This window comes from Microtus ochrogaster, chromosome 8 (assembly GCF_000317375.1).
Source record: "Microtus ochrogaster isolate Prairie Vole_2 chromosome 8, MicOch1.0, whole genome shotgun sequence".
Lineage (NCBI taxonomy): Eukaryota > Metazoa > Chordata > Mammalia > Rodentia > Cricetidae > Microtus > Microtus ochrogaster.
The window spans coordinates 61,554,472-61,578,178 of record NC_022015.1 but is presented as its reverse complement, the minus strand read 5'-3'; the positions used below and the strand labels follow the sequence as shown (position 1 = coordinate 61,578,178).

The 23,707-nt window shown below is 45.0% G+C and overlaps 1 protein-coding gene across 2 annotated transcripts in view; it reads right to left on the bottom strand.

Annotated features, from left to right (window-relative positions):
* Positions 1–23,707, bottom strand: part of Papss2 (3'-phosphoadenosine 5'-phosphosulfate synthase 2) — a 70,778-nt gene that overhangs the window by 10,084 nt on the left and 36,987 nt on the right. The window contains exons 2-9 of one of the 2 annotated variants that reach the window (XM_013348108.1): positions 20,166–20,280; positions 16,582–16,817; positions 14,974–15,112; positions 14,319–14,437; positions 13,865–13,978; positions 12,646–12,757; positions 9,384–9,398; positions 4,027–4,232 (exon numbers count right to left, since the gene is read on the bottom strand). In XM_013348108.1, the coding sequence (XP_013203562.1) occupies positions 4,027–4,232; positions 9,384–9,398; positions 12,646–12,757; positions 13,865–13,978; positions 14,319–14,437; positions 14,974–15,112; positions 16,582–16,817; positions 20,166–20,280 (1,056 nt within the window). The remainder of the gene's footprint in view (positions 1–4,026; positions 4,233–9,383; positions 9,399–12,645; positions 12,758–13,864; positions 13,979–14,318; positions 14,438–14,973; positions 15,113–16,581; positions 16,818–20,165; positions 20,281–23,707) is intronic. The other variant, XM_005352145.1, reaches the window with a different exon arrangement.

Below are 23,707 nucleotides of genomic sequence, written 5' to 3'. Positions count from 1 at the left end.
TCAGGGGAGGTAGGATTGACTTCGGAAAGCAGGAAATAAGATGGGGATGCAGGAGCGGAAGGAGCAAACATGTTGTGAAGACCAGCTCTGGAATGTCTGGAGGAGCAATGGATGAAGGCTAGTGGCCCAGGCTAGTAGCCCAAAGAAAGGTTGAGCAGTTCACTGTGGCTGAAGAATAGACAATGGATTAGAGGCTTATAAAGCAAGACACAGGAAGGATGTGAAATCTGGACCAGACTGGAACAGGAGTGACTGAATATATTTGAATAATGCTTGGAAGGAAGAGCTGCCAGAACTTGTTGATTGATTAGGAAAGGGCACGAGAAAAAAGCAAGAATGCCATGTAGGTTTTGTTTATGGGTTTAGTGCATGCATACAGAGCTGTCAAGTAGGAGAATGACTTTGGGGAGAGCTTGACATGTTGAGTTTGGACCACTTTCAGGACATAGTTGGCTAAAGCTCTCAATAACTGTGTAATCGAGTGGTGCTTAACCTTTATACATGTGTACATCATAGGCAGCTCCAAATTCCCAAGGACCAGCCTGGCCCAACGCCAATCCAGCCAGAAGCTGTGAGACCTGCTCAGGGTTATTTGAGGCAAGGTCTTGTTACATAATTGACAATGGCCTTAAACTTGGGAACTTTGTGCTGCAGCCTTCCTGGTCCAGGAATTGTAGGGGTGAGCCATCATGATTGCATAATCCATGTAAACTTTAAGGTTTCTCTGGTGAGCTCATTGATCTTGCTGTCCATCTGGTCTTCATGTGAATACAAAAGCTAAAAAAAACTCTGTTTCTGTCTTTCATTGGGAAAGCATACTTTGCTCTTTTGATTTCTACATATATAAAATGAGAGTAATAATTTTTACTTACTTTACAAGGTAATTCTGAGGAATTACTGGTTGGTAAGAAAGCACCATGGATAAAAGATGGTGAATTTCTTCCAAGCGTTATTTCTGCATATTCTAGTTGTTCCTCAAAATGACTATGAGATTATGCCATATGGTTCCATACCTTGTGACTCAAAGAGACTTTGACTATGAGATTATGCCATATGGTTCCATACCTTGTGACTCAAAGAGACTTCTTGAGTAGAAGGGTCAAGTGGTTGTTTGAATAGGAATGGCCCCTATAAGTTCATATATCTGAGTGTTTGGTTATTAGGGAGTAGTGTTACTTGACAGGGAGTAGAAGGTGTAGTGCTGTTGGAGTAGGGATGGCCTTGATGGAGGAAGGGTGGGCTTTGGACTTTCAAAAGTTCAAGCCAGGCCGCTTTCTCTCTCTTCTTGCTGCCTGTGGATCCAAATGTAGAACTCTCAAGAATCCAATATAGAACTCTCCACTTTTCCAGCACCATACCTGCCTGTGTATTGCCATGGTCCACTACTAAACTTCTGAAACTGTAAGCAAGACTCAGTTAAATGTTTTCCTTTCTAAGAGTTGCTGTGGTCATAGCAACAGAAGACTAATAAGACAGTTTAGGAGTACTGATAGGTAAGAAGTTGTGGGACAGAGGCAGGCCATTTCCTTGGCAACTGACCATGCTCTGCAAACAATCTCAGTCCCATTTTAAAATGCAAGGGCCATAGTTACTTTTGTGAATAAAACTGTTAGAAGACTTTTGTCTTCTAAAAAAAAAAGCTGTTAAAATATTAGCATGAGTTCAGGGTGTTAAAAATAGAGTTCTTTGCCCAACAAAATTCACGTGTTGTGTTTTTGCCAAATATACCTTTAGGAAATCCAAATGTAATATATATGGGGGCTATGAATGCTTTCTCTCTGGTTATCTATGACCTAGTTCTCACCATCAGTTCCTCTAATGGCCAATAGTGTAGAATCACTGGCAATACTCTCAAAGACACAGGTCACACCACTGCTCTCCCTGACATATTGCAAGACAAGATGAAGAGAAATAGTCACTCAGATTCCCCTAGGCATTATCTGAGGTTACTTTTATGCCTTTAGTGCAAGTCATGTGGATGTTAAGTTGTTAGACCCAAAGAGAAGAAATCTTTGAGCAGAGATAATGATAGGCAGTTATTCTTTGGGCCACTGAAGAAAGATAAGGTCCCAAGCCTGTGTGATTACAATCATAAAAGAAATGATCAGAGATGTAATTGAAGGCCAGAATGTAATATTCCTGGAGCAGCTATCTCAAAGACCTTCTGCCAGACTCGGGGGGGGGGGGATGGGAGGGAAAGGGGAAACTGCCCAAATGACTTTGACCTGCCTATGCATAAGGCAAGAGCTGGCTATCTTGAAGGCTGATGGATGTGTCCAAAAAGTGGAAAAGCTGCTCCCCTTGCTCCCTGAGCTCTTCTGTTCAGATTAAGAAGGCTTCAAAGGCTACTAACTGGGCCTTGAGAATGTCTTTCCTATTTTGTAACATTTCACAATGGAATTTTTTTTCCTGAAAGGTCATAGGACTGGGACAGCTGTTCAACATATTTTGGACTCATCTTTTTGTCAAAAGAGAAATGAAGGATGGTATACTTGGTCTATCACAGGGTTTTTGAAAGTCTCTTGGGCTTGACTGCTCATGATGTTACTGTGAGCTTGAACGCTAACCAAGCTGGGGAACTGAAGAGGTCAAACTAGATTAGTAATATCTCTCTGTACTTCCGCCCTTACGCCTGTGTCTCAATGAAGAATGGGTTTTCATTGAGTTTCACAGAATTGTATGAGAAATGGACTGTGTTCTGTGGCTCTCTTGTATACCTCCTCACTCCCACCTCTCTCCCAACTGCTGTTCGAAGCTGCTGAGGAATCTGATTTGCCTTCTGGGCGGAGAGAACTGAATGACCCTAGTTAGATGAACAGCTGCTGATGAGAACGTAGTGTCTTTATTCTCAGAACTTAGCCACTGTGTGTACTGATCTTTGTTTATAGAAAGATGTCATCAACCCTCCCCCCCCGACTGGCCAGAGAACATGAACTCTGAGTTGCTTTCAAGGGTTGCTTGGGTTCATTACATGTGTTCCCTATGTACGTTCAACATGGACAGGGCTGCAAGCTCTAGCTAGCTCATGATTTTGATCTTTTTCTCAAGGTACTAGACTATTATCTGCCTAGTCCTATTTAGCTAAGGATGCTTCAGCCACAGGATATGATAACTTAGGAGATCAAGACCAGCTTTCAAACAAAAATGCCTTTTTATTTTTTTTGGCAGAGTCTTCTGTAACCAAGCCTAGCCTTAATCTAGCTATTTAACGGCGGCTAACCTCTGATTTTGCCTTGCCCTCTCTAGTATTAGGATTTGTAGGCTTGACCCATTGTACTGGCTTCAGAAAAATATTTCTTACTCAACCATGGATTTGGGGAGCTGGCTCAGGCAGTAAGGGTCTTGCTGCATAAACAGGAGGAAGGACCTGAGTTTGGATCCCCAGCACCTGCGTAAAAAGTTGGGTGCAATAGCATGTCCTTGTAATCCTAGCCCTGGGAGGCAGAGATAGGCAAATCCTGGAGTTCCCTGGGTAGCTAACTTAAGGTCTAGCGAGAGACACTATCTCAAAACTCAGGTGGGGAGCAACAGAAGAAAATACCCCATGTCAATCTCTGCCCTCCGCATGCATAGATACACTCTCATGCACATGTGCATACCCATGAACATATATAGCACATACAGACACATACCTGAAAGAAAAATAAGAACTTCTAGTTGGGGAGATGGTTCAACTAATAAAATGCTTGCCTCATAAGTGTGAGGACCTGAGTCCTAACTCCTAGGACTCACATAAAAAGCCAGGTGCAGCAGCAGCATGTGTTTCTAGTCTCAGTGACGGCGAGATGAGAAGTAGTGACAGGAAGACTGTCAAAAGCCCGCTGGCAAGCTAGTCCAGCCTGCCTGGCAAAGTTCCAGGTCAGCCAAAGGTCCTGTCTTGAACAGAAGGTTGAAGGCATGCACCCTGAGAAAGGACACCCAAGGTTGTCCTCTGATCTCTGAACTGTGTTATTATATACCTACACACACACAAACCTACCCCTGCCCCCTCCTTTTAAAACGTCCCCCCAAAGGTTTTGCACTTACTTTGATATGGGGGTGCTTTGCAGTGGCTGTTCCCCACACACGGGAGCAGCGCTCCTCTTTCCGGTGCTCATAGAACTCGGGGTCTTGTAGCACGGCCACCCTTCGTCCTTCATACATGAGGGCAAACTTGCTGCACCCCTCCAGCCGGGCCTTGTCATCCGTAGAAACAGGCAGTACGATGGGGATGCTCATGTTGATGACTCCGTCTACGAAAAGACCCACGTGCAGTGTGAGTGCCAGGTCCAGGATGAATATCTCCCTAGGTGAATAGCAGGGATGGCTAACATGTGCACAGTCCTCCTTCCAAAGCCTGTGCTGGCGCATCAGGCCCCAAGTCCAGCACAGACATGCTGCTCCTCTGCTTTCCCTAAGTCTGTGATGGGAACTCCTTGACCAGTCCCTGAGGTAGGTTGCCTCAGTAAGTTTCCTGGCTTTGGGAGCAGGATGGAGATATGGATCGCCTTCTTAAAACCTTGGTCCTGACCCTAGTGCACCGTGAGGAGTAAAGCCTTTTGTTGTTCATGTTGTTTTAAAGTTATTTATTTAGTGTGTGTGCGTGCGCGCGCATGCGTGCACGCACCTATGGGTACATCCAGAGACCAGAAGAGGGCTTCAGATCCTCTGACCTCTGAAGCTAGAGTTTTAGACAGTTGGGAGCCTCCTAACATGGATGCTTAGACCTGAACTTGGGTCCTCTGGAAGAGCAGCAAATATTCTTATACCACTGATTCATCTTTCCAGCCCAAAGTCTTTACAAACCAAAGAAAGATAGATCAACCTGAAAGCTCTTCTTGTTCTTGGAAATAACCCTGTGTCAGTGTTGGGCATTACCAGCGTAAATGAACTGAAAAGAAAAGTAAAATACAAAACAACAACAAAACAGAAGCCCCACAGAGCTCACACCCCAGACAAGCAACCCCTTGATGGCCATGCTGGTCCAGATGCAACTCTATCTTCAAATGTTTAAAGAGATTGTTCATCCCACTTGTCTGGGATCACAGTTTTGCTGGCTCAGCTACAATTAAAACCATCACTCAAAACACATGGGCGAAGGGCCTGGAGAGATGCTCTGTGGTTAAGAGCACGGATTTGGTTTTCAGCACCCACACAACAGCTGGCAACCAGCTGTAACTCCAGTTCCAGAGAATCAGGCACCCTCATGTGGCATCCATAGGCACTGCATGCATGTGGTACACAGACATACATGCAGTCAAAACATTATTATATGTATGTAATAAAATACGTAAATCTTTAAAAGGAACGTGGAAGTGAAAGATGATACAAAGCCACTAATTAAACTTTACTAAACATGTGCACTTTCTCTAGAGACTAAAACCATCTCGTCTTTACTGAGACGCTAAAAGAAATTTTGAGGAAGCTGGCTGCCCTAATTCTTCTGTATGTGACACAGAGGATACAAGATTGGCTGTTCAGAGAAGCTACATCTTCATAACAAGTCAGCAGCTTAGACAGAAGAAGAGAAAGGAAAACTTGTAAACACCAGATATGGGAACTGGCAGTTAACTTTATGTATTGACATGGCTGGTCCATGGTACCCAGACATTTGAACAAATATTCTCAGTGTTTCTGTGAATTTTACTTTTAGATGAGGCTGACATTTAAATTAACAGGTCTTGGCCATTGGTGGTGGCGCACGCCTTTAATCCCAGCACTTGGGAGGCAGAGGCAGGTGGATCTCTGTGAGTTTGAGGCCAACCTGGTCTACAAGAGCTAGTTCCAGGACAGGTTCCAAAGCTACAGAGGAACCCTGTCTCAGGGGGGGAAAAAAAGGAAAAAAAATCAGCAGGTCGTGGATAAAGAAAACCATTCTCCATAAAGTGACTGGGTCTTATCCAATCAATGAAAGGCATGTGGAAAAGAGACCCATTTTCCCAGAAGAGGCAATACAGGTAGCAGAAAGACTGAGCTGAAGCTGCACCTCTCCCTCTGAGTCTCCAGCCTGCAGGCTGACCTTTCAGATTTTGAACTTACTAGGTTCCATAATCACATGAGCCAATGAAAAACAACACACACATGCATACACGCATGCACACACACACACACACGAAGATACATTTAAAAATGCAGCGTGCTGCAGAAATGCCTCTGCAATTAGGAGTACATTCGCTCCTGCAGAAGACCCGCATCAGGCAGCTCACAACCACTTGTAACTCCAGCTCCAGGGGATCAGAGAGAGACCTTTGGCCTCTGTGGGCCCCTGTACTCATGTGCATACACACACACAGACAAGTATTTTAAAATAAACTTAAAAATACAAATTCACAGAAGTATCTCACTATAGAGATCAAAACTCCCACAGGTATCTCACACGTTTCCTGATGAGGGTTATATGTGTGTGTGTGCGTGTGTCTGTGCTTGTATGCGTGTATTCGTTTTAGGGAAGTTGAAGATTGAACACAAGGCCTTTTACATGCTAGGCAAGCAGGGTACCACTGAGGTATATCTCCAACAATGTCTATGTGTGTGAGAGAGAATAAGAGGCTTTAGCCATGGTGGGGTTTATTTTGTTGTTATTTTGTTTCTGAGATGGAGTCCCAGGCTGCTCTAGTACTGACAGGTGAGGACCACTATGCACTGCTGATAGAGCTTCCAAACCCTGGAACCACAGGCTGTGCCTCCAGGCCCAGCGAAGGGTTTGCTGCTATTTTAATACGAACAGTACTCAGGTATAGTAACCATGCCTGCCATCCCAGAACTTGCGAGGCAGAGATAGGATGTTCATGACTTCAGTGGCATCCTGTACTATAATAGTGAGTTTGAGGCTAGCCTGGGCTGAGGCTCTCCCTGGATCTCTGATGATACACCCACCATCCCCCCCCCTAAAATAAGTATGACAATTTTGAAGAATTTTTAGATAAAACAGTTAAAAAGAGGTAGTTGCTTTCCAGTTTGAAGCTTAAAAGCATAAAAACAGTCTCTCCTTTCTTAATGATGCCAGATAATGTGAAAATATTTAAGGCTATGACCCCTTTCGTTTCCTTTTGTAAGCATGCTCCAAGTTCTAACTAGTCTGCCCTTCTCAGCTGGACTCAGAGTTGAAGCCTGAGGACTGTGGTTTAGGGAACACAGTGTTCGGAGCCCTCTCAGTTAGTAAAGAATGCCACGGGTCAGACAGCAACTGCCAGCATTAAAGGCATCCAGTCTGCCATAAAAGTCTGCAGTGTATAGTGAGAATTAGGTGGCTTGCAGGACGATTTTGTTGTTAAAATAACTCTGTTTCAAAGTTCACCAGAAGCCAGAGCACCTAGCCCCTTTGCCGAAAACCTCAGACTCAAAGCGGGGAGCTCTTGAAAGACGAGATAGCAGTGTGCACCTCCCCAGGTTTCTGGGGGAACACACTCTGTAAAATGCAGTATGAATAGAAGTCTGTGATGAACCACAGCTGAATCTCCCAGGAAGGGTAGGTTCGCCAAGAGAAACACATTCAGGGATGCTCCAGTTCTAAAGAGAAACCGTGCTCTCTGTGGGCTGGGTACCGACCACTCCAGTGATGAGAGGCTGTAAGCCGAGCAAAGCTCAGTTCTGCTGACAGAGACTTGCAGAAACTGAAATAAAGCCAACTGCAAAGCAAAGGTCAGAGAGAGTTGTCAGGAAGCCTAGCCCAGCCTGCAGCCTGCGGGCAACACTGATGGCCCAAGGACACTTTGTTTCCAGCTGCAGATGCTGCTCTAATGAACATGCGCTGTGATGCAGGATAAAGGACTCGCCTGTGGGATCACAAGGCGGGAGTCCTTCTAAGGGATAATACCCACTGTTCCCATGTGCCTGAGACTGCAACTCTTCATGGGATGGGCTTGCTTAATTTGGTTCCCTATTATCTGTCTATACTCCTGCTTTTTGTTTGTTTGTTTGTTTGTTTGTTTTTTGTTTTGGCAGTAGTAGGGTTTGAACTCATGGCTTCATGCACTGGAGGCAAGTGTTCTATCCCTTAACTACAGTTCCAACCCTTTTCTCTACTTTGCTTTAGAAGATTTCTTTTTATTTTTAAATTATGTATATCTATGTTAGTATGGGCAGGTGAATACAAGTGTCCATGGTAGCAACAGGCCCTGGGATCCCCAGGAGCTGGAGTTGCATGTGGTTGTGAGCCCCTCAACATGGGTGCTGGAATCAAACTCCCACCCTCTGCAAGAGCAGCACATGCCCTTAACCACTGAGTTATGTTGACAGCCCCTTCTCTACAACAAATAATAATTTTATATGTATGGGTCCTCTGCCTGCATGTATGTCTTTGTACTATGTGTGCAGTGCCCAAGGGCACCAGATGAGGGTGCCAGGTGCTCTGGAATTGGAATTAGAGTTGGTTGTTAGCTTCCATGTGGGTGCTGTGAACCAACCCTGGGTCCTCTGCAAGAGCATTAAATGCCCTTTACCACTGAGCCATCTCTCCAGCCCCTCTAGTTTTTTGATACATAAGCATTTCCAACAGTTGAGCCATGCCGAGCATCCTCTGTGGCCTTTCCCTTGGTGTGCTTCAGCTCTGCTGAGAGTTGCATTATTTTATTATGCTTTATCTAATTTGGGAAGGTTATTGTTGTTTTTAACCACAGGACATCCAGCAGATAATTTCCTATCTAATTGAATACTTTTGCTTTTGCTTTTAACAATTGTCAGTCCTTTTCTCTTTAGTACTGTAGATCTGCTTATTTTTTGGACTTCTTTGTTACAAAAAAATGAAATTAACATAATTAGGCTTTTTAAAGGAAAAAATGATAAACATAATATTAATCATAAGTGATATGTTTGGAATTTTACTTCATTCTCGTACAATGTGGAAATTTATGGTCTCAGGTATATTTATTTTCACTTCTGTAACTATCAATTATGATAGCTTGCAATTAAGTCCATGCATAATCATACATTGCGAACAAACAAGGAATGATCGTACACAGTCCAACCAGGTATATGTATTTTAAATCGAATCTGAAGTGAATTTCTTCAGTGACTAAAAATGTTTTGTCAGTATGACAGAAAAATTTAATTTCAAATTTCTGAAACTAAGTCATTAGACAGAAGTCATTAGATGATCGTAAATTTAAAAGAACTCAGGAACAAACTGTACAGTGATAATTTAGAAACAGAGTTTGCTTGTGTTAGCCAAACTCGACGTTATGAATAATAGTTCCATCAGAACCAGAAATTTTCTGTCACTTGTACTTGAATAAACAGAACCATGTGGTATCATTTTACTATACCTGGTTGGATTATGAACTGAACAATCCCAACTGGTTAATTTCGATTTTTTAAAAAAATTAAATCCTTAATAATTTTTTTTAAAAATTAAGGTAACATATCTAATTATAATAATTTAACTACTCAGAGGGTGAAGTACATACCACGGTGGGTCATGCCTAGGGAAATACAAACATAAGAAACATGTTTTCAAGTCGCCACCACGAGAGTCTTGAAGCAGCAGTATCAAGGAACACATTTCTGCTACGCTCTTCACATATGCAACATGCAAATATTCTCAGCTCCTTCTTATGCAGTTTTTAAGAACAGGCACATGACACCAAACATATGGCAATATCATTTTTGTGGAATATTGTTCAATGCACTCTAAAAACATTGTTCAAAAGGATTATCTACTTGAAATAATGATAAGACATGTTAGTTGCTATTTTGATTTCGGGAAGACTGCCAAATGGTTTCCAAACCAGACTTGGGAGAGTGAAGGCACAAACAGGTCCTAGAGTGTGGCAACCCAGATGCCGAAAGGACCTAAAGGTGAGCCTCAGAAAATAAACACAGGGTTGGAGTCATCAGATCCCAGATTTGAATGCAAAGTCAAGTGAGGTTTCTGCCCTTTCTAACATTTACCATCTCCCAAAGACCCAACATCTTCATGCAGGGTAAATGGGGTAAGCTACATCAGACTATGTGGGGACCCTTATCCCTGCCTGGAAGGTTGACGATGAAGATTTTAAATAATGGGGTTGTCTTCATCCCATTCAGCAGCTATCGGCCAACAGCAGTGACATTTATGCTGGGAGGGTCTGTGACAACCCTGAAACTGCATTTCCAGTGAGAGATAGGTGACAGAAGACATTGATGTGGAAGCAGTAACTCATAAATACCACAAACACGAACAAATGGTTGCTTTGGGGGGATTGTTCAGTTTTGATTTCGTCCTAAACAGACTGATTATATTTTTAGACTCAGGGTAAAATGTGAACCTTTCAGAAAATTAAAACTAACAAAATACTTTATAGGAGGAAGGGTGAGATATCTTGCTACATCTTCTGATTTATACATATATAATATATAACATGATAATATATACTATAATAACATATATTATATGTGAATTTATAATATAAAAATAATATATAATATATAGAAACGTTCTGGAGCTTAACTGTTTTCTCAGTGCATCACACCGGTCATATACTTCAAGGAGACTATGACATGGGAAGCATAAAGGCTCAAGTGGCCTCCTTCAGATGCTGCAGCCTGGGAAATTCAAAGTGCTTTGGCTTAAAACGATGCGGTAAAAAGCCATTTCTGCCATCGGCCTCAGAGAAGCTGTCCTGTCTGCCCCGTGAGCTCACTCTCTCTTCAGGACCTCTCTGTCCACAGCAGCTAGAGGAAGCCAGTAGTCTTAAACCCTTACTACAATAGCCACACTGGAGCCTTGGGATAGAGCGATCCGTGTGGGTTACCAGAGTACTCATGTAAGGAATAAGCAGCCTCCTAGGGAGTCTGCATCCGAAGTTAGCACAGAGAGAGTGAACGTTTCCCTATTTACCAGCACTGGTGCTGAGAACTTCAGTGTCTGAATGACTGTGAGTGCAAAGATCCACACAGCAAGTAGCCTGGAGTTGTGGACCTGATGTGGGGACACAGGAAACACACCCAGGAACTCCAACCAACACTGGGGTTTAGGTTTTGGAAAGAACTGGGATTACAAAAGCAGGCTAGGGGACTCTAACAGTAAAGGAAAGTGGTCAGGCTGGGGGGCTTAAAGGAAACAGAAATGAAATAAAATGGAAATGATGGGAAGGAAAAAGCAGAGAGCGATTTTCTAAGTCACTCAGACTGTCTGTATCTGGAGCTCATCTCTGCAGTCACAGATGCTCTGAAGGTTCCAGCAGAAGCCACGAGCTCAGAGCAGGAGCATTTCCTTTCACCCCTTTCTCTAAACAAGACATGAGATGACTTTTGCTCCGCCTCCTTCCAGCCCTGGATCTCAGGCTAAGGACCCTTCACTTCCACTGGCATTGACCCCAGCAGCCCTGCCTACCACGCAGGCATCTTTTTATATGGAGAAATTCTCGTACAAGCTGCTCTTTGGACTGAGCCCTCTTCTTTCCGTGTGGTCCCTTGTCCCACGGTCACATCTCCAGCCTGGATGCTCACACCTCGCCAACTTCTTGGATATGGCTGGCTGCCGAGTCCAGCCACATGTCCTTGATGCAGCTGTGCGTGGCATGTGCCAAAATCAAGATGTCAAGATACGTGTCTCATTTCCTTGGTTAGGCATCCTGGCCTTCTGCAGTCCATTGGGAACGCCATCAGGAGAGCAGACTGAAGTAGAAGGGGCAGCAGAATCTGGTCTTGGGGTCTTACTTCTAAGCAGTGTGAATGTGAGCAAGCCATTTATCCTGAGCTCAGTGTTCCTCATCTGAGAAGTGGGTAATTTCCAGGGATTTTATAAAAATGAAATGAAACAGCACCTGCCACAGCAAGCTAGACTTCAAGTGTGCTTTGTAGCTTTGTTAATTTGAGAAACCAAGGCTTCAGGCCGTGAGACATGGGCAGTTACAGCAGAGGAATGACAGTGTTAGAGACAGTCTAAGAATTCTGTTTCTAGGCCATTCCCTAGGCAGCAGCATAAGCCCCAGAGTATCTTTCCAAAGACTGCATATCTGATTTGGCCCTTTCTTCCCCATAGGCCTGAAGCTTTGCCCAGGCTTAGACAATCGGTGTGATTCTGTCAACACCTCTTCCCTAGCTGGCCGTCATTTCCCCATGAAACAGGCAAGCCATGTCCGAGGATCTCAGGGGATTCCAGGAAGGACATTCTTAGAGAACAGCCCGGGGTTCTGGACAGCAAACCCTTGCTTCTGGCCTGGATAAGATTCGTTTTTCAGAAGCCACTAGCCTGTGGCTGAAAGGTCACACATATTCCCTTGTCAAGGTGCAGAGGATGAAACCATCTTCATGTCTGCCAGGTGAGGGCTCGGGCACCTACGACTCAGCAGCCATCAAGGTGACAGGCATTGCGACACCATGCGGTGGGAGCAATGTGGAGGAAAGGCGGTCACTGTGAATCAGTAAACTGGGATGGGCTACTCATGGATGCCCTCGAATGGAGCCTCTGACAACCAGACCCAGCAACGAACCTTTCCTTAGCTTTTGTGTACGAGTAAAGCCTTCATTTCTCAGCAACTTGGCTTTAAATAATAAGTCTTTGGAGAATGAAAAAAAAATCCTAAAAATGGAAGCAGACATAGTAGAAGAAGGGACACTCTGCAAACAGTCTAAATATTGTCGCGATAGTATCTACAAACCAGGGGCTAACAGGCCTGTCCGTGTGCAGACTTGTAAGAGAGGGATTTTTCTTCACTAAGCAGTAAGAAGCAACAGGAAACATACCGTCCAGTAGAGTGTCGAAGTGAATAATTTGCAGGTACTCCTTCTCCCGCATAAAACCTTTGAGGGGCGTGGCCCAGCCTTCACTCAGAATCTGCACCCACTGCAGATCCAGCTGAAAAACACAAGGAACAAGGTGGCGTGTCCAACACCTCTCTTTCTCAGGCCCCAGGTACGTCTCCCTGTTCAGTTGGCAGGAGGGTGCGGGAAGACCCTTCCGTGTTTTAGGCATTCTCACTTAACCTCTATGGACTTCTGATTCAAGGGCCAGCTATGGGTCAGTCTAGAACGTTCCTATAAAAGGGTGACCATAGGATTCCAAATTGAGATTAAAGACTTTCAGCTGTAAGTGTGCAACAGGATTAAAATTAAAGAGTTTTTATTTTAATTAAAATTTTAAAATTCAATTTTTAATGCATAATTTAAAATTCAATGACCCCCCCCGCCCCTTCCGTGCACGTGCGCATGCATACACACACATACAATGAAGGTTGGTTGGGCTTTTTCGTGAGAGGGACTTGCTGGCCAACTGACTGAATTGAGCAAGTTACTGAGTCTATGGTAAAGGCCGACATTGCTATCATGCTATGGGAACCTTTTGAGTTCTGGCTCCCGGGACTCATGGAGACACTTTCTCCTCCTCCCTCCCATGTTAGGATCAGTTGTGGAGTTGGAACCCACAGGCACTTGCAGCCGATTGAAGGATGAGGGCTATGTTCCGCCCATCTTCTTGGCCACCTGCAAAACTCTATTGAGGTATAGGGGAGCCATGCACACTGTCCTGTGCAAATCTGGCTGCTGCTTTCCTAGTCAGCTTTTCTACCTGACCTTTGTGAGAAGTTTCATCAGAGAGTAGGTGAGAGGCTGGGGATGTCTTCATAGACTCACCTTTGCTGGACATTTCTTACAGTCCAAAGAAATGGTAGGGCCTGCAGCGTGGTTCAGTGGGTTAAAGGGCTTGCCACCAAGCCTGCTAATTTGAGTTTGATCCCCAAACATGGTGGAAGGAAGGAGAAAACTGGTTCCTGTTTGTTGTCCCCTGACTCTACTCATGCAGCCTGACACGCACGCGTGCGCGCACACAAACACACACACACACACACACACACACCGGGGGGCATACACCAAGCACATAAATAAAGGCAGTTTTAGAGGGGAGTTGTATAACAGTTTATAACGTCAGATACTAACCCTGAGTCCCTCTGGCCAGGGACTCTCTTACCTTGGTAATTGATAATGCCGGGAGAGTCTCGGCCTCAGCTCGAACCTGATCAATCTTGTTTTCTGGCACAAAGAGTTCATGGATGCCCTTGATGGTGGTGTGGGGTACAATGTTCTGTGATGCAATGGAGTTGCAATAGTTACAATTTGCGAATGGTAAGGGGGGGGATTTCATAAAGAAACTAGGCCGGGCGGTGGTGGCGCACGCCTTTAATCCCAGCACTTGGGAGGCAGAGGCAGGAGGATCTGCGTGAGTTCGAGACTAGCCTGGTCTACAAGAGCTAGTTCCAGGACAGGCTCCAAAACCACAGAGAAACCCTGTCTCAAAAAAAAAAAAAAAAAAAGAAAAAAGAAAGAAACTAGGGTTATCTTTCAACACACATACGCACATGCACACACACATGTGCACACACATGCACACACTCACACACATGCACACACACACACCTACCTACCTGCTCTTGCAGAAGCTCCACCACCTGCTGCACACAGTCACTAACTGAAGACAAGTTGGTCTTCAGCACACACTCTGGAGTTTCAGGTTTCTCATAATCAGAATCGATGCCTGTAAACCCTGCAGGGCATAAGATCTCAATCACATCTGTGCCAGGGGAAGAATGTTATCAATCAATGAGACATAATGCACACTGTAATAATATGTTAAACGGAAGATGTGATTTATGACCGAAAGGTTCAAACTGCCAATCTTGACCTCTTGCTATAGATAAGAAAGTATACAGATGTATTTTCAGTGTAGAGAGTCTCAAGCTTGCCATGATATCTGGCAGAAACCAAGCCTTCTGCTGCTGATGGGAATGCAGAAGGAAAGCAAGGTCCTCCTCAATGAGACCAATTCCTAAATCCAGTCTGGGTTGCATGTGCATTCTTTCTCTGGACTTCACCCCATCTGCCTGAGCTGACGGTTCTTCAAAGATGAACCCCCCACATTTTAGTAAGCCCACGGACACTCTGGATGCACCACACTGTCCCGTGTGTGCTTTCTGCAGTTGGGGTACAGGGTCCGTAGCTATAGCCAGATAACCAAGGACAGATTCAAGAAGACTGGCAGGGTAAGAAGCTGTCCAAGGGGCTGCTGGCTACTCTGCGCACCTTTAATCTCTCCAGCTCGAGCCCGTTTGTAAAGTCCCTTCACATCCCGGCTCTCGCAGATGTTGAGAGGCGCGTCTACAAAGATCTCAAAGAACGGGAGTCCTGCTAATTCGTGGATTTTGCGGGCATTCTCGCGATCCTGAAACAGAACGTGATTTAAACTGTGAAAATAAAGCCAGGAGTGGAGGGGTATGCTCATGGTCCCAGCGTTAGGGGAGAAGCGGAAGGTTCAAGAATAAACTTGGATACGAAGTGAGTTCAAGGTCAAACCTGGGCTACAGGAGACCCCCTCCCCTTCCCCGCAAAAGCAAGCAGTGGGATATGGGGTGGCACAGGCACAACTTTAATCCCAGCACTTGGGAGATTGAGGCAAGAGAATTAGAAAGGGGTCCGGCCGTACTGGGAAGGAAGCAGCATAGGACCAAACTAGTCCCTCTGAATGGGGTTGACCCTTGCGTGGCTGGGGCAGACTGCGGGGCCACTGGCAGTGGCACCAGGATTTATCCCTATTGCATGTACTGACTTTTTTGGAAATTATTCTGTTTGGATAGATACCTTGATCAGCCTAGATCTAGTAGGGCCTTACCCTCTTTGAGGATTAGATGGGGGTGGGGTGGGAGGGTGTGAGGAGAGAGGAGGGGAGAGAGTGGGAACTTGGATTGGTTTTGTTTTTGGTTTTTTTTTTTTTTCAATCTAATGATTTAAAATAAGGTTGAGGAAAAAAAGAATTAGAAAGGAAGCTAGCCTGGGGGTACATGGAGCAAAATAACTGGGGTTGGGAGTTTGGGGGCTGAGTTAGCCTGGTCCTTGCTCTTTCTTGCAGCATGAAGTGCTCATCAGATGCCAGCAGGTGCTGACAGTTCTTGGGTTCCAAAGCCTCCAAAGTCATGAGCCAAATAAACCTCTAGTCTTCGTGAATTCATCAGGTCTGGTATTTTATTATGAGAGAAAATGGATTAGGACAAAGGAAGAGAATTTTCAATGGAAAACACAGTGTACTGTTGGATTTAATAATCTCAGGTAAAATGAGATGTGTGCCTGGCGGAGTCCTTTCAGAAAGCCCAGAGTTTAGCGCTCTGGTAAACACATTGAAGAACTTCCCGCGGAAGCTATAGAACACAGCTCCCTCTTAGCAGGGCTGTCACTCTTAACACAGGAAGGCTTTGCTAGAAACTTCCAGCTTTAGACCGGAGCAGGGATACCCTGACCAGGGTTGTCCCCACTGAGTCAACAAAAGCCGGTGCTTTGAACTCGGCTGCCCTGCTTGGGCCAGTAAACATTTTCGTTCAGACAACTGAAATAACAGGCCATGGATGTCTTGCTCAACTCTTTAACTCTGACCACACGTCTCTGGTGACTGTCATCCTTAAAGGCTTCCTGTCAACTGGGGCACTCACTGGCTTCTGGCAATGAGGCAACTCTCTTGACGTAACCAATAGCAAATACAGGGATGCGGTCACGTGAGGAGAGGAGGCAAGGCTGGGAAAGTGAAAGCCAGATCTCCCCAGCTCGGCCGGCTGAGCGCCACAGCGGGGTAGCAGGGAGTGGAGGAAGCGTGGGAGGAGAGGGCGTGCCGCCTTGCCTCCGGCTCTGGGTCAAATCCTTTACCTTTGTGAACGGGGAAATGAAGCTGGTGATGCAGATCAGGCCGGCGTCAGCAAAGAGCTTGGCCACCTCCGCAATCCGGCGGATGTTCTCTTCGCGGTCTCCGGGAGAGAATCCCAGGTTCTTGTTGAGGCCATGACGGACATTGTCCCCATCCAGGGAGTAACACGGGATGGCGTGGGAGACGAGGTACTCTTCCAAAGCGAAACTGATGGTTGTTTTCCCAGCGCCCGAGAGACCTGTTCAGAGCAGGCAACGTATACTTAAGATGAAAAATGATCATCTAGGGAATGGAGGCACAACCTGTAATCCCTGTGTTTGTGAGGTGCAGATCGGAGAATCAGGAGTTCAAGGCTAGCCTCTGCTTGTCTCAATAAACCAAAGTCCCTCAAAAGATGAAAAACCATGAGATTATTTGGCACCCTTATTCACAACTAGACTCTTAACAACACTCAAGTTTTAAGCAAAAATCATTAAAACCAGAAAGAGTACAAAAACCCTAGGACTTGCATTTATTTTGAATTCTGAAAGTTTTTCAGAGCAACCGAGGTTTGTAAATAGGGAGACCTGCGGGCATAGGCCATGTGCTGTTTTGCCTGAAGACGTTTTTAGATTAGAAAGGTGTTCTTACACATTGAGATGCCGGATGCTCTTGAGAAAGCAAAGCTGTGGTGACTGGAAACTTATCTCTTCCAGTAGCACTTAGTGGAGAGGGGACTGGTACCCAGAAGATTGGCAAGCCCACCTCCCCGTGGGTTCCACTGGATAGCCACCGGGCATTAGAATCCATTGGCGGCAAGAGTTTTCAAAAGTGACTGTCAAAACACAGAGGTGTTCATGCTGACCAGGGCTGAAGAGTTTCTGTGCTCTTAGGCATATGCTCACTCTGATCTAAAGACACTTCATGTCCTTAGGAAAATAGAGTCAAGATGCTCAAGCGACCATACTATAAGCATGATTAGACCACTCCATAATTTTCTAGGCAAGGAGACCGATGATCTTAGTGTACCCCAGAAAGCTTGCATCCTCACTTGTCCTAAAGATCTTTGAGCATGGAGAATATTTCAAGGACACTAGGCTGCCACTGCACAGAACTCAATGTGGAAATGGAAAAACCGGGAGAGAAAGAGGGGGAAAAAACAAGGCAAGGAGACAAGAAAACACAGAGAAGGCACCTAGGGGAAAGGAGGGTGCAGAAAATGTCGCAGAGACGCTGGGACAAAGTTCAGGGGAAAGGAAACTTAAGAGGGGAGGGAGAGAAGGAATCCGCAAGAGGTAAATGAGTACCCCCCACTCCAGGTTTGCAGTCCCTTTTTAAAGTCACGCTCTTGACTGACAGGGGAGCATTGAAGAAATGGTGTTCCGGCACTCTCCAGAATCTCTGCGGTTTCTTTTGACTAGATCTCAATGATAGGAATTGATAGATCTCAATTCCTCTTGAAACTCATGTCAGCTTGTAGGTAACAAAAAGCAGGAACCTTGACTCGCTGATATGCTTTCTTGTATCACAATAATGAAATGAAATATCCTCCCATTCACAGCTGTCGGAGAGCAAAGGCCTCCCTTCAATCCCGGCCGCCATGTGCCCAGGCCCTTGAGTGTGTACTGTACCACACTGGAGAGCTGCCGCCCTAGCAAGGGGCGAGCACTGGGTTGAGCCTATTGATGCTTTCTTTCATCTAGTGCCACCTATAATGCCCATGCATCAGCCCTCTACAGACCAGGGGATGAGGGCTCAGAGAGGTTAAATGACGTGTGCAGTCACATTGCTGCACAATGTGGGTGGACCGGAGTGGTTGGTTTCTTTTGTTCTACAAGGCCAATCTTGAACCTCTGAAGCACAAAGAAGAAAAGTCAGAGGAAATAAATCCCTTTACATTCCCACCCATGCTACCTACTAGTTCCCCCCTCAAAGGGGTGCACATTAGAGAACATGAACGTCATGTGTCTTTCTCAACACGGAAGTGAGCTTCCCCAGTAAACACCCAGGGAAGGTAAGCAGGCAGCCAGTGAGGAGCCTTGGGAATACATCTGCTACCACAAACTGCATCTCACAGTGCGAGCTAGGGGAACACCGCGGGCAGAGCAATAGGCAAGTCCATCACACTGGCACTTGGGGCTCCATGCCCATTGTCTGACTTGACATTAGGGGACGGATGAGGTTGTTTTGGTGCAAATCCCAGCTGCAGAGGAAACCAGGAAACCCCCGGCACCAGGAAAAATTCAAGAATAGCAAGGAAACAAAACCAAATAAACCCGGGTGTGTTTCACAGGGGAATCATGAATTCTGGGTCAGCCTGGGCTTCACCGTGAGACCCTGTCTCACTAACCAAAAACAGTGCAAGCAAGCAGTAGCAAATAGAAATTGTCAGGAGAAAGCCAGGCAGGCTTCCAGCTCTTCTGAGCTACTGTTAGGGTTGACCTTTGCCTGTCTGTGTGAGCAGAAAATTACACGTGTGTCTCTCTACACGTGTCTGTCTCACAATCCAAATAAGCATGCTGTTGTTTCTGGGAGCTTTCCTTCACAGAAAACCTGTTTATGTGGTGAACCTGGGTTTCCCTTTCTGAAGCCCGGCTGTCTCATCTGTCTATCTCAGGTAAGAACTCAGACAGGGGGTGGCAGGAGTTAAGGCCTAATCACAAGTTTGTCACTAACCTCTAGCTTTGGAACATGTGGATGGAAAAAGACAAGAAAGGGGACATTACTGGGTCATCTCAATGACAGCGAGTTGTTTCTACAGGCAGAAGACAACCCTTAGCCAAGGTAAATTTCTTGGGGTCCTTCTCACACAGATTCTGTTTGTCAATGGAATAGGCCCCCAGAACATCGAGACATCAGAGAACTAGCTCTAAGCATCCGTAACCCGACAGACTGCCAAATATTCACTGTGGAAGTAGGAAAAGCCCTTTTATCGTGGCAGGAAATGCGTGTAGGGGTGACTGTGAGCAGCTCCTTAGGGTCAGAAGAAGGTGTCACGATCCGCTTGTCTCATCTTGTGCTGCCAAAGGATGGTAACTGATAACTGGTAACTCCCCACAGCCCACCAGACTCCGGTGCTCTGGATAGGAGAGCGATGACTGACAGCCCTGCATCTATACAGCTCTTCACTCCCTTTAGGCCACAAAACACCTACTAGGTGTAACATGTCACACTGTGTTCCTTGAAATCATGTCACACATCTATCTTCTTTCTTAAAAAAAGGTACCTGGAAAAAATGTGCGTGTGTGTGTGTGTGTGTGTGTGGTGTGTGTGTGTATGTGCGTGTGTGTGTATGTGCATGTGTGTGTGTATGTGTGTGTGGTGTGTGTATGTATGTGCATGTGTGTGGTGTGTATGGTGTGTATGTGCATGTGTGTGTATGTGTGGCGTGTATGTGTATGTATGTGCATGTGTGTGCATGTGTGCGTGTGTGTGGTGTGTATGTGCATGTGTGTGGTGTGTGTGTATGGTGTGTATGTGCATGTGTGTGTATGTGCATGTGTGCGTGTGTGGGTGTATGTGGTGTGTTTGTGTGGGTTTTTTTTTGTGTGTGTGTATGTGTTCGTGTGTGCGTGGGTGGTTATGTGTGTGGTGTGTGTGTGTGTACCTGTTAGCCACACGGTGCATCCTCGGAATCCTCCCTTGGTGCCAACCACCTGTCCTCTTTTGTTCCTGCTCACATGATGGGCCTGGTAGACCACGTTGGTGGATTTTTGCTGGTCCTACAAAAGAAGATTAGATTGAACGTAATACTTGATTAATAAAATGCATATCTTTACATGGAGCATATATATTCATTTTAACTTTACATTGCCAAGGTGAGGTTTCTATGAAAAAGTCTCACCCTCATCCCCCCCACTGGTTTTTCATACCACTCATTTATCTACATATAAGCCAGGAGAATCTTTCCCACAGAATAATTGATTTTGAATTACTATATAATATCACATTGACTCATAGAATACAATATAATCTGCTACATAACTAATGGAATTATGTCTCTGGACTTCCCCAGCTAGAACTGGTAAATAGAGTAGCAGTCATGAATTGTACTAGTTTAGAGACAAACTCTGCCTTTAGAACTACCTTCCTGCTATTTTCAGGCCACTCAAGTTAGACAATGATTTTGTCATAGCTCTGATTCCATGCGTTAAAATTGGGTGCTATCTATAGGAGGTAGAGGGCAGTTAAAATTGGGAACCTACTACAGGGGCAGAGGGCAGTTAAAATCGGGTACTTTTTACAGGAGGCGAAGGGAAATGTCTGCTTCTATAAATGCATCTTCTGCCCACATCCAGTGGACTTAAACACAGAACAATCAAATACAGTAAGGTTAATTCTAGTGAGGGCTGTTTGACCCATCCTGACTCTGGTCAAAGCCAAGGCCAGATGTGGTAGCTCACAACTGTTATCTCTGTACTTGGGAGGCTGAGGCAGGAGGGTTGCCTGGAATCTGAGGCCAGCCTGGGCTGCATAATGAATTTTCCATCATCCTGTGAAATGTCGCAAAAAGAAAAGAAAGCAAACCACCATGGCTCATCTCTATCTAGCGGGCAGTGAGCTGGTAAGATAAATGTCTTTAAGCACAGTGGCCACTGCCTCCAAAAAACTAAACTCTGTTTCTTCTACTTTCCTAGGGTCAGCGTGTGAACAGTGTAACCTCTCAAGTCCCCAAGAGAAATTCAAATAAACCAGTTATGGGGCATGGAGGCCAATTCACACAGACATACCTGAGTTTGTATTATAGTAGCATCAGCCTAGCTGGGCAACAGACTAGGAGGCCTTCATGTAAATTCTGACTGGAAGGTAAAATGTCTAACGGATAGTAAAAGGTTAAATGATACAGTAAGCACAATTTGGGGTGGACGTTTATACAAAATAATCTGTTATTCAGGAGAGAAAGAAACTACAGGCAAATCAACAGATTTGGAACTACCCATATTTATCTGTGATGCAATAATTTCTGAATTGTAAAAATTTCTTCTTTCTTTCTTTCTTTCTTTCTCTCTCTCTCTCTCTCTCTCTCTTCCTTCCTTCCTTCCTTCCTTCCTTCCTTCCTTCCTTCCTTCCTTTCTTCCTTTATCTTTCTGTCCCTGTCTCTTTCTCTCTGTCTCTCTCATGTCTCTGTCTCTTTTTGTGTGTCTGTCTCTCTCTGCCTCTCCCTCTGTCTCTGTCTATCTTTCAGTGTGTGTATGTGTGTGTGTGAGTATGTGTATGTATGTATGTGAGTGTGAGTGTGTGTGTGTGTGTGTGTGTGTGTGTGTGTGTGCGTGCGTGCGTGGGTGGGTGGAAGCCAGAGATCAGTGTTGGGTATCTTCCCATCATTCTCAGTCCCTCTCTTATTTTTTTGAGATAAGATCTCCCATTGAGGTTGGAGCTCAGGAGTCAGAAAACCCTGTCTCAAAAACAAAATAAAACAAAACAAAAAGCAGAAGTATGGATTAAGTTGTAAGAGCCAGATAGTAATAAGCCTAAACTACTGTTATTGGCTGAGCACTTATAATTAATAGGGAGCCAGCAATTCCTATGCAAAACTCTGCCTTCAGATTCTTTTCCTTTAGCAACTGTCAATAACCAATAGCCCCTCAGTTAAGGGTTGGGCCCTATTAGCCTTCCCTCCTCCTGCCCCAATCTTGACTGTCTTCATTTTATGCAGGTAACCAGAGCTGCCATGAATTCATGAGTACAATAGCCATGTCCAGAAGACAGTATCTTTCCTCCAAACTCTCCAGATGTTCCATTCTTTCTGTCTCCTCTTCAGTAATGTTCCCTGATTTTTGGCAAAGGGCACCCAGCTTTCCATGTTTCTGCTGGGGATTCCAATGCTGGTCCTCAAATTTGCATGCCAAGCACTTTACCCACTGAGTCATTTTTTTTTTCTGTCCCTCTATGAGCTAATGTACATTTATACCCGCTAGACTAAAGAAAGCATCAACATTCTTTGAACAAGTCCTAGCAGCTCCTAGAAAACTCTGGGCTACATGGGTTGTGGAACAGAGCAAATCAATTCATCTCTATTCCATATCTCCCTTTAGACACTGAAAAGTCAAGGGGGCTATAGCTAGAGCTGTCTGCGGGTTGACACGGATAGGGAAGTGCGTATGTTCTGTCAATGCCAAAAAGCCACCCATATATGGGTGCTGCTGGCTAGTATTCACTGTAGACCCCCCATGAGAGGCCATGCTCATTGGATTAGAATCAGTTACTTCAAAAACTAGGGGGAAGCAGGAACCTCTAAGACTCTTGAAGGGATCAGGAATGGCAGGACACCCCAGGGGGAGCCAACCTGCTAGTGCGGCAGAGCCCCCTTCCGTGGGGCGATTGGCAGAAACATGCATAACAATGTGTCTGAGGGGTCCAAGAAGAATGTGGCCCAAGGCCCACAGCGAGAGAGGGTATCAGCCAGGTTAAGTACCTAAGTCTCCAAAAGTGGATATTCTGATGCCCTATCAGACAAATCTAGTCAGAACCCGGAGGCAGTAGACACTCTCAGCGTACCAGATGGGGTTGCACTAGAGGGCCTATTGGTCCCTTTATAATTCAGGGAGAGCATTCACATCTTCTTACTCCATCTTAATTCCATCCATAAGGCTATGTCATTAAGCTAAGACTACTGTGTCTAAATTGTCAGGACTAGAAGACAGTTGGTTCTTCTATTCCTTCATTGATTCTTTCAGTGTTTACTCAGTTCCTACTCTGTGCTAGGACAATCCTAGGCGCCAAGTCTGTGAAACCCTTTGCATCATTTTCGGTAGAAAGACGGGTAAGAAAATGAATCATTTCCATTCTCCTAAGGAGAGGAGAGAGCCCACACCATACACATACACCATGCCACCCCCAGTGTGCATACACATAGTGTATACTATTATAAAGGTATATAAAAGAGAATCTGCAAGTCGATAAGAAAAAGAACCCAGTTTTAAAACGGTACCAGTGGCTTGAAGAATCACAGTACAGATTCATCATGAAGTGTGCAAATTCAAGTTTTACCAAAGGAATACAAAATAAAACTAAAACAAGATACCAATGCCATCTAATGGCAGCTAAGGTATACCTCTTATATTGATTGATTGATTGTGTGTGTGTGTGTGTGTGTGTGAGAGAGAGAGAGAGAGAGAGAGAGAGAGAGAAAGAGAGAGAGAGAGAGAG